Raw genomic sequence first — 17,609 nt, 5'->3', positions numbered from 1 at the left:
GCAAGCAGTGGCTTTCCCCATTTCTTGCCTCAACAGTATACTATGGACTTTTCCTCCAGGAACTTGTCCAAACCTTTTTTTTTGAAACCAGCTACATTAACCGCTCTTACCACATCCACTGGCAATGCATTCCAGAGCTTAACTAATCTCCAAGTGAAATAAAAACCTCTCTTCCAAGCTTCCATCAATTACAGTAACTTAAATTTTACCACCCATATTTGGGGAATACATATAGTACAGCAGAACAAGGCTTGTTTAGAAGTACATAGACTGAGCTATGCAGGACAGTATATGGGATGAAAACAAACCACAGAAGGCGTTTTAAGACACATACAACTGATATCTTGGTAAAGTTTTCCATAAGTTAAAGAGAAGCACCCTCAAGGAGGCCAGAAGAAATGTTTCAAGACCTCTCAAGTACTTTTTGAAATATTTCAACATTGATCCGAAGTCTTGCTCAAATAACTCGAAGAGGCACTAACTGCCCAGAGTAACACAGACAATTCAATGCTTAAACTAGCTCAACTAGTCATTTAGACGTTACATTGCATTCATTGACTCTGTTTCTGTCCTATTTGAATTAACAGCCCCAAGGCTGCATATGGCCCCTAAAGTTCTCTATTAAGGCCCTCCAACAGCTGAAATGCTCTTCAAATCCTGTAAAGTATGTTAATTTCAGTAACTACAAACAAACAATCTCATGTGTGTTACTTAAGTATCTCATTTATGGAATTTGCTACTGTTGACAATTTAAAATAACGCAAGTTTTAAAAATATATCAATAGAATAGCCACACTGCAGAGGTCTCAAAGTCCCTCCTTGAGGGCCGCAATCCAGTCGGGTTTTCAGGATTTCCCCAATGAATATGCATGAGATCTATGTGCATGCACTGCTTTCAATGCATATTCATTGGGGTAATCCTGAAAACCCGACTGGATTGCGGCCCTCAAGGAGGGACTTTGAGATCCCTGCCCAACTGGGTCAGACCAATGGTCCATCAAGCCCAGTAGCCAGTTTCATGGTGGCCAATCTAGGTCACTAGTGCCTGGCCAAAACCCAAGGAGTAGCAATATTCCATGCTACCTATCCAGGGCAAGCAATGGCTTCCCCCATGTCTTTCTCAATAAGAGACTATGGACATTTCCTCCAGGAACTTGTTCAAACCTTTCTTAAAAACAGCTACGCTATCCATTCTTACCAATTAATTTTTAATGTTTAACACTCAATTTAAACAAACATGCCAAGATGGTTTATAAAATTAGTAGTATGTGAAACCTTGAAATCTTTTGGTGGCCCTCGGAATTTTCTTGTATTCACACTGCAACCCTTTATAAAGAAAAGGTTGGAGACCACCAACATAGAACAAGGCAAAACTACTGCCCACTTGGCAAAAGGTTAGTGACCTGTTTATAGAAACGGTATATTTAGTTGCGACCGCTATACGAAATCGCAGTCAAACAAAAATGGGGACAAAGAACTCAATCAATTGTGAGTATTGAGTAATTAAAAGTGATTATGTCAAATACTGTAGAATAATCACTCTGTAAATCGTTTGCAATGAACTAATTTAGATATGTATCAACTGCTGATAGAAACATAGAAGATGACGGCAGATAAGGGCCATAGCCCATCAGGTCTGCCCACTCTACTGACCCACCCCCAAGTCTACTATCCTAGGGATCCCACTCCTGGTGACAGGTTCCCTTGGCTTAACCCTCTAAGGGATCCCACATGGGCATCCCATTTGCTCTTAAATTCTTGCACGCTGTTTGCCTCGATCACCTGCACCGGGAGCTCGTTCCAAGGATCAACCACTCTCTCGGTGAAGAAATATTTCCTGGTGTCGCCATGAAATTTCCCGCCCCTGAGTTTGAGCGGATGCCCTCTTGTGGCTGAGGGTCCTTTGAGAAAGAGAATCTCTTCTTCCATCTCGATACGGCCGGTAATATACTTAAACGTCTCGATCATGTCTCCTCTCTCCCTATGTTCCTCGAGTGAGTACAGCCGCAAATGTTTCAGCCTTTCCTCGCACGATAGATCCTTGAGCCCCGAGACCATCCTGGTGGCCATCCGTTGCACCGACTCTACTCTCTGAGCATGAGTTCTATCAGCAGTTGATACATATCAAAATTAGTTCATTGCAAACAATTTACAGAGTTATTATTCTACAGTATTTGCTATACTAATCACGGCAGGGAGATCCCTTGCCGCGATTAAGTATAGCGACCATGTCTAAACAAACCCGATTCTGTAACCGGTGTCTGCAACACGGACGTCGGTTACAGAATCGGGTTTATTTTGGGCGGGTTTTGTTCTGATTCTGTATAGGACGCCCGGGACGGGCGTCTTATACAGAATCCGGGCCTAAGAGTCTAATAAATACCAAAGTTTTTGAAACTGTGATAATCGACGGTGTTTTACTGCAGCAACTTGTTCATACTTCCGCATTAAACATAAAGCATTCCACCAAGCATGCTCAAAGCTCAAAACTATTCTTCTAGTTCGCTAAACTAGAGTGCCAATCCTATTAAAATATCAAATAATCTAGCATCATATTTATTCAAAATAGTTTTGAGGACCACAGAGCACAGAATAACAATTTCATATGTAAGTGGAATTTGAAAATGAAAAATTGATTGTTTTCTTCTAAATACTGCCAAAACTGACATAGAAAAGACCAATCAAATTATGTATGTCTAAATGTGCCAATATTAGTTTTGACCACTGTTTCCTCTAAGGATTGATGAGGTGTGTGTAAAAAAAAATATATGCATGAGCGACAAGTTACATACTCCACAAATTTATGAGCAGGCGCGGAGGACGAGTGCCCGTGAGATTGTGGGAGGGTTAAATACTCAAAACTTAGAAGAATAACAATTTACTTAAAGTTTTTGCTTCGCCAGCTTTCTGGTATCTTTACATACAGTGGCGTACCTAACATATGTAACACCAGGGGCCCATCATTTTTTGGCACCCCCCTCCCTCCCCCCCATCTGTACAAAAAACATGATTTTTAGTATCAAGCCACACGTCACACATGAATACCTAGGAAAAGGCAGCATCTTACATATTGCAGTGAGCAGTACATCGATACACCCATTGTAAAACTAAACAAACCAGCACAGATCAATCCTACACCGTCAATCCTAACAGAAAACCATGTCTTTCGAACACACAGAATACAGAAAACACCTTCGCCTAGTATGGAATATATCATCACAAACTAACCCCTCCCCCTTTTACAAAACTGTAGTGTGGATTTTAGCCACGGTGGTAACAGCTCTGACGCTCATAGAATTCTGAGCATCAGAGCTGCTACCACCACGGCTGGCGCTAAAAAACGCTCCACAGTTTTGTAAAAGGGGGGATAAAATAGAAATACACAGCTTCAACGCTCTAGCTCAGGGGTGGCCAAACTTTTTGGGCTTGCGAGCTACTTTAAAATGACCAAGTCAAAATGATCTACCAACAATAAAATTAAAAACACAAAGCACACTATACGCTGAGAAAATGTTAATTATCATTCCTATTCTGGGTTTTTTTCAAAGAGGTCAAGGCAGATGACTCTATGCATTGTCACCTCAGTAACAAACATACAAAAATAAACAAATATACCCCCCTTCCTTTTTATTAAACCACAATAGCAGTTTTTACTGCAGGGAACTGTGCTAAATGCCCAGCGCTGCTCTCGACGCTCATAGGCTCCCTGCGCTACAAAACACTATTGTGGTTTAATAAAAAGGAGCCATAGTGTAAAATATAGACAGCATATATATATTCAGACACATTTTGATCACTAAATTTAAAATAAAATCATTTTTCCTACCTTGTCTGGTGATTTCATGAGTCTTTGGTTGCACTTTATTCTTCTGACTGTGCATCCAATCTTTCTTCCCTTCTTTCAGCCTGTATGCTTCCTCTCCTCCAGACCTCATTCTCTCCCCTAACTTTTTCTTCCTCTCTCCCTGCCCTTTCTTTCTTTTTTCTCTCTTGATGCCCCCTTTCTTTTTTTCTGTTTCCCTTCTGTCTCCCTGCCTGCCCCCTTTCTTTCTTTCTTTCTCCCTACCCTCCACAAAGCCACTGCTGCCACCATCCGGGGAAACTGGCCCCAAAGCCACCGCCACGCTGCCCCAAGCTCTCTCTGCTTCCCACCGTCGGGCCAACTAGCATTCCCCCGCCGTCAATTCTGCCATCGGAGAGGAAATTCCGCCCAGCGAGGCAGCGATTGGCTGGCCCGAACTTCCTCTCCGACGGCAGCCTTAGCCCCCTAAGGCTGCCGTCGGAGAGGAAGTTCGGGCCAACCACCCCCCCGTGCACAGCCAGCCAGATCCGGACCTGGCCGGTTGTGCACCCCTCCTAAGGCTGCACCCGGGGCGGACCGCCCTCCCCCCTCCGTGCCCTCCCCTTGGTACACCACTGAAGACGTGGCAGCGGCTCCTCTCACGAATCCCCACCTGCGTCGGAAGTCTGATGCAGTCGGGGATCTTGAGAGGAGCCACCGCTGCTTAGATAACTACTGCTTAAAAATAAAACTAAAATTTTAATGTGCCATGAAAAACATTTGCTCCATTTAGTGTGCCGGAGCTAAAAAAACGTTTTCAAATGCACTGGCCTAGAGTATGAGCCAAGCATAGTTCTTCTCATTTCCCCAAAGTTGTCCATCCGATAGAAGTTATTCCTTCTCATGCCTGTAGGTCCAGGTCTTAAGTAGCAGCACAGCAAGAAAGCTCCAAATTGTGTGGTACCAACAGTTAATCTGTGACCGGTATATCTGCTTTTCTAACAATATTATACAACACTTTCACATGGACAGTGCAAGGTAAAGAAAAGAACACACACAAGCACAGGCCAAAGATGATAAATTCAAGGGAGGAAAAAGCTTCAAACAAACCCTCCCACCCTACAATAGTGGTTCAAGATGTTCAGGCCAAAACCTCTCCTGGAATATCTAAAGGCTCTGTGCGGTGCAATAATCGAGATAAGTTAAAAACGGCCTTACCTATCTCCACATCAAAGGTTTGTTTGATTTTGCTTAAAAAAAGTTTTTTTTGAACTCTCAGTTGGAAATTTTATCAATTGTCTTACTCTAGCACTCCACTTCGAAGTTTTCGATTGGGCAGGTCACACCCCGAGGCAGCAGAATTGTGAAACGCTGGCCATCGTTGGTGTACCGATCGTCTGTTGGAGATAAAATTATTAGAACCCCAAAGCACAATTGAAGTGTGCAAGACTTTTTTTTTTTTTACTGTATACTTTGCGTTTATACTTGTCACATAACAGCAAACAACACTTCCCCCTCCGTATTCGCAGGGGTTCGGGGCAGAGCCGGCCCGCGAATGTGAAAAAAACCACAAATAGTATTCAGGCTGGTTCTGCCCCTAACCCCCGCTTCCCCCGGCTATTTTAAGCCCTGAAAGCCCCCCCGTTAAACCTTACCTGGTGGTCTAGCGGATTTTCAGGCAGGAGCGATCTTCCCACGCTCCTGCCTTGTGCAGATCGCTCACAGGAAATGGCTGCCTTGAGCTCCCGTAGTCTCTCGAGCCATTTCCTGTGAGCGATCTGCACAAGGCAGGAGCGTGGGAAGATCGCTGCTGCCTGAAAATCCGCTAGACCACCAGGTAAGACTTAAGGGGGAGCCCAAAAAATGAAAGTGATATTTTTCGTTTAAAACCGTGAATAAGCGAATCCGTAGATACGGAATTCGCGAATATGGAGGGGGAAGTGTAATTTCATAACATACCACCTATATGCAAGAGAGTTGGCTGATAGCCAGCGAGTTATATTCTCCTTTGGCCATTCCACTTTGCATGATCTCTTAACTTTTAAAAAATTGCCTTCCATCTGCCTAGGTGCAAAATCTGGGTATTTTAAATATTAAGCATGTTTATCACGGTGACTAAAAAAAAAGACAAGCACGCACCATGGAACTTTAGGTAATTTTAGCCAGACTGAGTAAGGACAATTTACCGAGGTAAAAGGTTCTGAAATTGTCCTTTAAGACATTACTAGTCATTCACTTTGTGGAATTTGTTTAGTATTTTTTGACAACTAAAAGTGATCCCTTGAAGTGTATTAGCCTTAACAACTAAGAAGAGTTTTCTGCCTAAGTGGTCCAATTGACTTGCTTTTCTCAGAATCTTCCATCACACACCTGACACGCATTTTCGAACACTTAAGAGTTCTATTGTACTACAGGGATAATTTAAGCTGCGATAGCTCATTGCTGTAGCAATTCTCTTAAAATGAAAATCCAGAAAAAAAAACTAGCAATGGGCCATTGTCAATTGACATTAAGGTCAAAAGGTACCCTGGAATTTGGAACCATAAACTCCGAGTATTACAAAGGTATTAATGTCGAAAAAAAAATTTTATTTTCTTTTTTTTAAAGTGAATTACACAAACTGTTCTCTTGAAGATACATTTTCTCCAACTAGTCACTGAAGGAGTTGACAGTATTTCTTTCTGGCCAGACATACCATAAACTCACTCCTCACTTGCCAGGTACATTTAAAACCATTTTATGCTGTGGTCCTGAACTTCCCCCTGTGGAGAACAATTCTATAACAGAGTGGTATAAACAAGTAAAAAGTGAATCAATTCTTTACTCTTAAAAAAATTGCAATGATGGATACACAATGATGGAAATATCTTTAGAACAAATAGGAGGAAAATATTTTTTTCACTCAATGAATAGCTGGGATCCGGAACTCATTGCCAGAGGATGTGGTAGCGGTGGTTAGTATAGCTGGGTTTAAAAAAGGTTTGGACGAGTTCCTGGGGAAAAGTCCGTAGTCTGCCATTGAGACAGAAATGGGGGAAGCCACCACTTGCCCTGGATGGGTAGCATGAAATCTTGCTACTCTTTGGGGTTCCAGAATCTTGCTACTCTTTGGGGTTCCAGAATGTTGCTACCCGTTGGGTTTCCAGAATCTTGCTACCCTTTGGGGTTCCAGAACATTGCTACTCGTTCGGGTTCCAGAATCTTGCTACTCGTTGGAGTTCCAGAATCTTGCTACTCTTTGGGGTTCCAGAATCTTGCTACTCTTTGGGTTCCAGAATCTTGCTACTTGTTGGGGTTCCAGAATCTTGCTACTCTTTGGGGTTCCAGAATCTTGCTACTCGTTGGGGTTCCAGAATCTTGCTACCCTTTGGGGTTCCAGAATCTTGCTACTCGTTGGGGTTCCAGAATCTTGCTACCCTTTGGGGTTCCAGAATCTTGCTACTCTTTGGAGTTCTGCCAGGTACTTGTGACCTGGATTGGCCACTGATGGAAGCAGGATACTGGTTTGACCCAGTATGGTTATTTTTGTAATTATATGTAGGCATCCAGAGGATCTATTCTTTAAAGAGAAGGAGGCACTTATTTATGGAATGATAGCATAACAGGTGATGTAAATGCTCATATCCAAATTCTAGGCATGCATATCAGACATAGAGCTGGCTTATGTGCTTGAGCTTAATAGTTTTCTATAAAGGATCCTTTTACAACAACATGGGAAAAATTGGCATTAGTTTATCCTTGCATGGCTCTTTCCTGCATGCTAAGGCCAATAACCCCATTTTTATGTTTATTTCATTAGTGGCCATTACCACACAACCATTTTTTTTTAAGTTACCGAAGGAGCACTTACCACCACCTTTTTGGTAGGGCAGTAAGGGCCGGAGTCTCAAAAAAGCCCCTGAAAGTTAAGTGCTGATAGATGCTTAGATCGCGCCTGCCTGGTTGCACCATTAAAACCCAATTTAAAACAGATTTTTGCTCCTGGAACTGGCGCCCGAGTCCTTGGCGCCTAGCAGCGCACAGCGACGCCAAAGCCCAAAAAAGTAGGCATGTTTATAAAAAATTTTTGACCACACTTCATGTTAGCATCAGCACAGTTTACAACTATTAAGAGGAAAGGAACGCCATTCAAAACAAAAGAAAAGCAAAAATAAATTAAATTATAATTCATATTTAAAAGTTTACGAGTTGCCTCAGAAAGGACTCCACTCTCAATAAAATCTCAAGGAGAGGCTAAACCAAAAAGTAACCTAAATTTTGGATAAGAAAGTTCTGAACAAATCTCAATCAGAACAGATGAAAAAAAAAAAAAAAAAGCAGAATTACGAGTTGAAGCCAATCGAACTAACTCCCTCTTTTACTAACCGAATTAGCATATGCTAAACGCGTCCAAAGACTAACATGCAGTGTTAACGTTTAGCGCGTGCTAATTCGGTTAGCGCACCTTAGTAAAAAAGGACTTAAAAGTATCAAAGGTAAAGTTAATTAATTGGTGAGCAAATATAGAAGACAAGGAACGAGTTGGCCTATATGGAGCTAATAATTTCCCCAATAGGGGGAGATTTAGGAAAATTCCAAAGTCTCAAATTGTTCTTCCTCAGCTGATTTAGTATCTGAAAAGAACCTATTATCCAATATAACACAGCTTATTTCTTGAATCTCAGCGATGTTACCCAATAGCATTCAAGCTTCATTCCCGCTAGAGAATTATACATCAAATCTTCACCGATCCACATCTACACTTATTCCTTCATTTATCATATAGGCACAGTTTAGCCATTTAAGTAGATACGTTCTTTCGGCAGTATAAGATTACATAGCTTTTTCCTTTTTCCAATATCAGTCATGGAGTCTGTTCTACCGATACATGTTTCGCGATTCCATGTTTCGCGATTCCACTGTCTCAAAGTAAATTGCCCCCTTGTTCTTACACCACATGCATTCTTCTGCACAAGTCGGTTGCTTCAAAACTGAAGCTTAATTAAAAAGTGCATCATACGTATGTTTAAAGATCCTCCATGTTCGCATTCCACGGGAACAAATATTTATGGGTCTTTCTAGTTAGATTAAGACCAGGGTAGTCATCACAAATGTGGTATCTCTGTTATATATGACAGTGTACTTGAAATTGAAGTTTTCACACATCTGACAATCATTTTTTGTACATATTAAAGACATTGAGGGACAATAAAACAGGAGCTGGTTATACCATATTATGTCCAAGCCACCTTATCTACATTGGCAGACCTGAAGTATTTCGGCAACTGACCTGTACAATCTTATTCCACAATAACTGATCTCTAGAGCTGTTAATCACTAGTTTTTAACTTGGTTAATTCTACTCAATTTGTAGCATCTTTTAATCATGGTAAACCGCATAGAACGTCATGGTCCTGCAGTATATAAACTGTATTTTTATTATTATTATAGGCAGGCGCAGAGGCAGCTCTGCTAAATCTTCAATCTCATTGGATACAGATGAGCCATATGATATTAACCTCCTTTTTACAATACCGTGGAAGCAGTTTTTAGTGCAGGCCGGCACGCTGAACGCTCTGCACTGCTCCCGCCGCTCATAGGAACTCTATGAGCATCAGGAGCCGCGCGAAACATTCAGCGTGCCGGTCTGTGCTAAAAAACGCTTTCAAGGTTTTGTAAAACGGGGAGAGGGGGGGAGGGGAGGGGGGGTAAGTTTGGTTTTGTTATTGAAGAGACAAACATTTTTGGCTCAATGGGAATGAAAATGTATATTTAAGTGGCAAACACTGTTTCCCATGTGGACCTAAATTTCGAAATAGCATGGTAGCTGTTCCTTTAATTGTTTTGGAATGTTTGTATTTTTAAAAGTGCTTGAACCGGTATTTGCATTGCGGTCTACGTAAACCAAAAGAGTTCTAGGAATCTGTAAGTCATATATCCTTATTTTCTGTATTGATTTTTAAAAATACTAGAATTTCTGAAAGTGCGGGTTGGTTTGTTTTTCTTTTGGGTTGAATTTATGATCTAACTCCATGAGGAAGCCCATGAAGGGTGAAACTAATGACTGGACCACTTGGGTTTTGATAAATTTGGTTCGATTCACCAATTCAACTTAGAATAAACTTTGGCAACAGTAAAAATATATACCGTATTTGCCGGCGTATAAGACGACTGGGCGTATAAGACGACCCCCCAACTTTTAGTTAAAATATAGAGTTTTGTTATATACTCGCCGTATAAGACTACCCCTTCTTCCGCACACCTTCTCTACCGCCCCGGGTGCAGCACAGCCGGCCAGGTCCCCTTACTTTTGTGGCACTTCCCCGACCGACCGACAACAGCCCCGGTCCGACAAACCTCCCTGCCCTTAACCGCGAATCTAAATTACCTTCTTACAGCTGCTGTAAGAAGGTAATTTAGATTCGCGGCTACAGGGCAGGGAGGATTGTCGGACCAGGGCTGTTATCGGTCGGTCGGGGAAGTGCCACAAAAGTAAGGGAACCTGGCCGGCTGTGCTGCAACCGGGGCGGCCGCCCCTCTCTCTTGGTAGCCACTCGAACCGCGAGGCTACTCTCCTTCTCCTTATCTGCCCTGCCTGCAGCACAGAGCCGAACGGAAGTCTTCCCGACGTCAGCGCTGACGTCGGAGGGAGGGAGGGCTTTGTTTAAGCTTTGTTTAAGCCCTCCCTCCCCTCCGACGTCAGCGCTGACGTCGGGAAGACTTCCGTTCGGCTCTGTGCTGCAAGCAGAGAAGGTAGGGAGAAGAAGAGCCGCGTACATCCAGAAGACTGAGCATCCAGCCCCGCAGGAGCCCCGCGACCCTCGGAGGCGTCCCCATGGGATCCCCGCGACCCTAGGGGGCGTCCCCACGGGATCCCCGCGACCCTAGGGGCGTCCCCGTGCAGCTCTCTAATGTAAAGTAAGGGCATGTAAACAGTACCCGGCGTATAAGACGACCCCCGACTTTGGGGAGGATTTTAAGGTACTGAAAAGTCGTCTTATACGCCGGCAAATACGGTATATATATATTTTTGTTCTTATGTACGAAGTTCTTTTATAATATGCTTTAAGATCTCATGGACTATTTTTATGATAAATTCATTTGAATTTTTAAAATATCTTAGATAACTTTCAGGATATTCACAATGCATACGCATGGGAAATATGCATATAATAATGCAAATTTATCTCGTGCACATTTATTGTGAATAGCCTGAAAATACAGCTAGCTATAGGGACCACAGGACAGTTTGAGGATCCTGGATTTAAGCGATGCTGTTGCAAATTCAAATATGAGACATATACTTACCTGTGTAAAGTTAGATCTGATATTTACTCCTTGACATAGTTTGAATAGCTTATACATTGGTGGGGGAGGGGAGTATTTTTATACAATAGTGCCCACTAATTGACACGGGGGGGGGGGGGGGAATCGGTACTAAGCAATGTTCCATAAAGGGTGCTCCGAGATGAACATTTTTATAGAATAGCACTTAAGATCCAATTCTCACACCTAAAGTTAAGTGCCAGTATGTATTTATTTATTTATTCAATTTTCTAACGGTTTACATTAATTTATTCAGGTACTCAAGCATTTTTCCCTGTGGGCTCACAATCTATCTAATGTACCTGGGGCAATGGGGGGATTAAGTGACTTGCCCAGGGTCACAAGAAGCAGTGTGCGTTTGAACACACAACCTCAGGGGCTGAGGCTGGAGCTTTAACCACTTTGCCATACTCTCCCTAGATTAAGGGGGGGGGGGAGGATTAATTCAGAAGATGCTACTGCCTTAGTGCTCGCTAAACTCTAAAATGCCAAAGATGCCCATATATTCCAATGGGTGTCTTTAGCATTTAGTGCATGCCAATCAGGCTCACAAGGAGCAGCACTGGGATTTGATCTCACAATTTCTGGGTGCAGAGACAGCAGCACTGCCTACGATCTAAGTATAGGACTGAGAAGCCATTATGACATCACCGATGAGGATGGCTCTTAGGCATTGGTGGAATGAGGCATTATGACATCACAATCTCAGCTCTGGAATGTTGCTACTCGTGACCTGAATTGGCCACTGTTGGAAACAGGATACTGGGCTTGATGAAAAGGAATGGGGGACTTGTATACCACCTTTTTGTCCCTTTTTTTTTTCCATTTCATAGCTTACATTCAAAGCAGTGGGCACTGGAAGATTAAGTGACTTGCCCAAGGTCACAAGGAGCAGCATTGGGATTTGATCTCACAACCTCCAAATTGGTGCCTACAGTACAGTTATTGATTAGGGATCCATTAATTCATACTTGTGTATGTGACTAAATTAATGACCTATCGTCTTGTGTCTGTGGTAATGGTGGACATGACAATGAAGCCGACGGCACAGTGCGCAGCGGCCGCCAAGAGAGCGAATAAAATGCTGGGGATAATCAAGAAGGGTATTACAACAAGAACGAAAGAAGTTATCCTGCCGCTGTACCGGGCAATGGTGCGTCCGCATCTTGAGTACTGCATCTTGAGTACAGTATTGGTCACCATACCTTAAAAAGGATATGGTGTTACTCGAGAGAGTTCAGAGGAGAGCGACACGACTGATTAAGGGGATGGAAAGCCTTTCATACGCTGAGAGATTGGAGAAACTGGGTCTCTTTTCCCTGGAGAAGAGGAGACTTAGAGGGGATATGATAGAGACTTACAAGATCATGAAGGGCATAGAGAGAGTAGAGAGGGACAGAAAGAGAGACAGAAAGGGAGACAGAGAGAGAAAGGGAGAGAGACAGAAATAGAGAGAGATAGAGAAAGATTGGAGAAACTGGGTCTCTTTTCCCTGGAGAAGAGGAGACTTAGAGAGGACATGATAGAGACTTACAAGATCATGAAGGGCATAGAGAGAGTAGAGAGGGACAGATTCTTCAAACTTTCAGAACATAAAAAAAACAAGAGGGCATTCGGAAAAGTTGAAAGGGGACAGATTCAAAACGAATGCTAGGAAGTTCTTCTTTACCCAACGTGTGGTGGACACCTGGAATGCGCTTCCAGAGGACGTTATAGGGCAGCGAACGGTACTGGGGTTTAAGAAAGGATTGGACAATTTCCTGCTGGAAAAGGGGATAGAGGGGTAATGATAAAAGATTACTGCACAGGTCCTGGACCTGATGGGCCGCCGCGTGAGCGGACTGCTGGGCATGATGGACCTCAGGTCTGACCCAGCGGAGGCATTTCTTATGTTCTTATGTTCTGTGCCAAAACGTTGAGTGTCGGCAGCTGACTTTTGCTGCTGAATGTAGACTTTTTGCAAACCTTGTACAAAACCATGCCCATGTTTTCAATATATGTAACTTCCTGGCTTCTCTTCGTAGCAAAACAAAGCTATATATACATTTATTCAATGTAAATAACTTTTTAAAAGGCACTTAAGCAACCGGTACCAATAGCACCGTCAACTCTTTTGGGATATTGGCTTCAGAGAAGAAGGCAACAAGTTACTAGCAAGGCGAATATACAGAATTTCACAACTGCAAACTGAAAATGTTAAGACGGTTGATTTTGACTTGTGCACTTTTTAGAACAACATTCTAACACAGGGGGGTGGGCAACTCCGGTCCTCGAGGGCCGGAATCCAGTCGGGTTTTCAGGATTTCCCCAATGAATATGCATGAGATCTATTTGCATGCACTGCTTTCAATGCATACTCATTGGGGAAATCCTGAAAACCTGACTGGATCGCGGCCCTCGAGGAGGGATTTTGACACCCCTGCTTTGGAGTGGAGGCTAATGTGAAGGTGGCTCATGAAAACCTAAGCAGGGTCTCCGTTTATGAGGATTCTGATAAGAATAAATTCAGATGGGGTTGGTACAGTTATCATTAAGAAATTCAGCACATCACCAATAACTGGAAAAATTATACTAATCTAATTACACATTTTGGTGGAATTCGGTATGCCATATTTTTAAGATGGAAAGAGCAATTGCAATACAGAAATGGAGCTATAATAATTTTATAAAGATCTGGGGGCCATTGGAACGATATTGTAAGGAGTAAACATCATTTTCTTTGGATGAATATATGTACACATGGGGGTGGTGGGGGGGAATTTTTCTGGAAATTTCACTGTATTATGTGTTTATATTATATTTATGATATAATTGATTATAATATTTGAAAGAAGGTGGGTGGGACAGGATATAATTTTTATGTTTATAGAATTATATGAGAATTACAAGTGTTATTGTTGTTACTAATGATATATTCCTGTACGCTTGCTGTAAGTTTTCAAAATGAATAAAGAATAAAAAAAATAAAAAAAGAAAGACATAATCGTGTGTGTGTGTTTTAATGGAAACTGTTTTAAAACACTGATCGGTTGCGTGCAAATATCTGTGCATCAAACTAAAGGTTAATAAAGATAGATATAATTAAAAAAAAGAAACAGTAACGTTATGACCTCTCCTGCCAACTAGTTACATAGAACAAAGCATTAAGAAAAAAGAGCCTGCACCTTTCCAGCTGCATATTGACCCTTTCCCCTGTCCCATGCTAACCCTATTCTCAGAAATCCAGCACAGCTGACCAGTAAAGACAAAAGAAGCAAAGAAAGCAACCCAGCTCCAAGGAGCCACAAAACTGCCTGGCAGGCAGAACACACAAGACCACGGCAGAAGGAAAAGGAAAAATTATGGTCTATTAATGACATGGCATCTCCAGAGATTACCACGTCTAGGAACGCACGCAAGAATGAGATGAGAATTGAAAAAAAAAAAAAAAGGAAAGGTCTTAAAACATTAGCAAGGCTTTTAAATGTACTCATTTCTACAACGGATGAATTTCAAGTCTTGCTAGTTTCGTAAAGTAGGACTTCCAGAGACTTAGTTTTCCCCTTTACGCCAGTTGGTCCTGGAGCACCCCCTTGCCAGTCGGATTTCCACGATGAATATACATGAAAGAGATTTGCATATGCACTGTGGGCATCCTGAACTCCTAACTGGCAAGGGGATGCTCCAGGACCAACCTGGGAACCGCTGCTTTGGTCTACTGAAACGTGCCGAGCTGGTACACTCGAGAACCAAGTTTTACAAAGTTGTGCTCCGAGAACAGAGCGTTTTTTTTCCAGATTTCAATTGCCCTGTACCTCTTAGTAACAACCCAAGGGCTTATTAGGGTCCCCCCCCCCCATAATTTACTGAAAATGTTCCCCATACGCTCAATGCGGTGCACTCAGCTGTATCAGCAGCATCTGTGCCAGTGGGCACCTCTTTATCTGCCAAGTCAGGCTTTTTTTTTTTTTAATTGCACAAAACACACATTTAATACGGAACAGACACTTTCTACAATGCATCTCAGCCCTTCCTATAAATCGTTTCTTCGTTAACGCCAGCATAAATCATGCAAAATATTCAGAGCGCCAACACTGCCATGAGTCAAAATTACATTTCTAGTCGCTCTTGCAAATCAAACATATGGCAGCCGGGAAGTAGCATGGCAAGCTATCCATTCAGCTCCATTCTTCAGATTCCCTCCCCCCCTGCCCCCCCCCCTCCATTTAAAAAGTAAATTCTCTCACAATAAACCAGGGAGTCCTTTGTAATGCAGTATAGCAAAGCTGTTAGCTTTGAGCCATTAGGGGCAGATTTATAGCTCAAAAGAAAGGGGAGGAAGAAACGTTTCAACATGCAAATGTAAAAAGTAGGTGACATGTTAGGGAGAGGGTGCAATCCTAAAAAGGAATTAAAGGGCTCACAATACATGCAGCAGACGATCAGAGGCTATTTACAATGTTAAAAAAAAAAGAGGCATAGAAAGCATCCACTGACATGGGGAGAAATCAATCCGGAATTCATTTCGCATGGGGAAAGGAGCTCTAGTCCCCTATTTTTGGAAAGGATCAGGAGAAGGAAACTAGATGGAAGGGGGGAAAGACTGAAGCTCATGTAAAGAGCTCAGAACTGACTCCCCAATAAATAAGATGCACCTCAACTATCCGTATATATATATACTGGACTTCAGAAGGGGTTTTTACCTACCATCCTCCTTGTCCAGCACCATCATCTCGGGGTCAAGGGGTGGCCGAGGTCAGATGCTCGCTCTCCGGAGAGGTTGAGCTGCGGTTCAGCGCAGCTGATCGTCCCTTGGCTCCAACGACCCAGGTGTCCAGCTTCTCTCCCAGCCTGCGCTCAGCTTCGCCTACGCCCGGCTCCCTTAGGAGAAGGAACTCCGGAACCGCAATTGGGGAGCAGCCAGAGAGCCCCTTTCCCTGCCCGGCTGGCACGCGCTCATCTGTGTTCAGCGCGAGCCCGGTTGCAAGCTCAAGCCTGGCTGCCGCCCGTGCAACGCGACATAGCGTCCGAGGGCGCGAGAAGCGCCGCCTCCCGGGGGGTTTCTAAACAGGGGCACGCTGGGGGTCTAGCTGCTGCTGCTGCTGCTGCCTCCGCCGCCGCCTCGCTCTTTCCGCTGGATTGATGGAGCCGCTGCCCGAAATGCACATATTTCCCAGGTCCCCTTCCCACTCGGCTCGCCAGGGGTTCGTCGGAGATCTGCCGGCCTTTTTAGCTCAGCAGCGCCACCTGCAGGGCAGTCTCGGATTTTCCTCACGCTTTACCAAAGGAACCTTTGGCGCCTTGACCCCAGCCAGCGATGGGCCTTGCTGCTTCATATTCTGGGTGTCCCGGATGACGGGACATTCCCAAAAATGTCGTTGCCATGGTATGTCCCATGGCATGGGACATACAGTACACCTTCTACCTACCATTTGTCCCATCTATTGGGCCATTGTGTTTACAATAGCCGTAAATGATAAATGTTAATAATACAAAACTTTGCTAAAATAATTACGATTGGAACGAGTGTACCGTACAACTTATTACGATAGGAAAAGGTTAAGCGTACTAGAGACCGCAGACATTATAAGCTGGCTCCCTGCCGGGTCTGTCTGCATGGCAAGGCCATATCCCTAGCTTTGCCAGTCAGTCATCTCTTCTCCTAGCCAAAGCGGTCGTATTCCTCATTTCTGCCCCTTCTTCACTTGGCTTGCATCCAGGGTCCCTCCCTTCCCAATCCAAACTTTTCATATGCGACGTACTACTTCATTTGCCGCTACACGGCTACAGCACCCCCAAATCTCTCTGCCATCTTATCCGAAGGAAGAATCAAATATTGATCAATTGAAAGACGCTTTTACAATCTATGAAAGGTAGCTCTCCAGCAAAATTCCCCTACCCTCTCTGTGTTATCCTTAATTGTTTTCTTTTCTAAAATATTGTCTTTCACCCTCTGCCTTCTTGTCTTCCGTCTGTCTGTGTGTGTTTTGGTTTCTCGTTAATTATTTTTCTTTTTGATCCCCCCTCAATTTAATTGTATTGTACATCGCCTGGAATGTTAATAGGCGATTAATCACATTTTTAATAAAACCTTGAAACAGCTACCGGTACTGGCAGAACTGCCACCCGAACAAGAGACATACCTAGGAAGGTAGACCCGGCTCACCTAGAAAGCCAGTCTTTACTGTGTTTGCAGTCACAACTGGACTTAAGGATACTGGCACCCACAGGTAGGATGGAGAGCAGTGGGAAAGGGTGTTTTTTGCCCCCAGAGATCATAGAGCATAGTTCTACTGAAAGTAGCTTTAGGCTCCTGATTAGCTCAGGTATTTGATGTCTTCCAAATTTGGTGGTCTCTTCTTGGCAGTTGCCTATATTATGTATGCCTAGATCTGGGTGGGTTTGTAGTCTGCTAGACTGACTTAGTTGCTGGTCAGTCTATCATCCCAGCCTAGTGGAACTGTTGCCCACACATCAAGCCTCCTAGGCTTCCTGCAGAGCCTTGCAGTCAGACCTGACCTACTATTTAAAACCATAAACGGAG

The 17,609-nt window shown here is 43.3% G+C and overlaps 1 protein-coding gene across 4 annotated transcripts in view; it reads right to left on the bottom strand.

Moving 5' to 3' along the window:
* The window catches only part of LMO1 (LIM domain only 1), a 151,979-nt gene that overhangs the window by 114,704 nt on the left and 19,666 nt on the right, over positions 1-17,609 (bottom strand). Inside the window, exon 1 of one of the 4 annotated variants that reach the window (XM_033927894.1) lies at positions 15,773-16,261. The exons of 2 other annotated variants lie outside the window; for them this stretch is intronic. In XM_033927894.1, the coding sequence (XP_033783785.1) occupies positions 15,773-15,797 (25 nt within the window). In that variant the 5' untranslated portion in view covers positions 15,798-16,261. Of the gene's footprint in view, positions 1-15,772; positions 16,262-17,609 lie in introns of those variants that run through there. One more of the 4 variants, XM_033927896.1, reaches the window with a different exon arrangement.

The sequence above is a fragment of the Geotrypetes seraphini genome, chromosome 19 (assembly GCF_902459505.1).
Source record: "Geotrypetes seraphini chromosome 19, aGeoSer1.1, whole genome shotgun sequence".
Classification (NCBI taxonomy): domain Eukaryota; kingdom Metazoa; phylum Chordata; class Amphibia; order Gymnophiona; family Dermophiidae; genus Geotrypetes; species Geotrypetes seraphini.
This window is presented reverse-complemented; position numbering and strand designations above follow the sequence as displayed.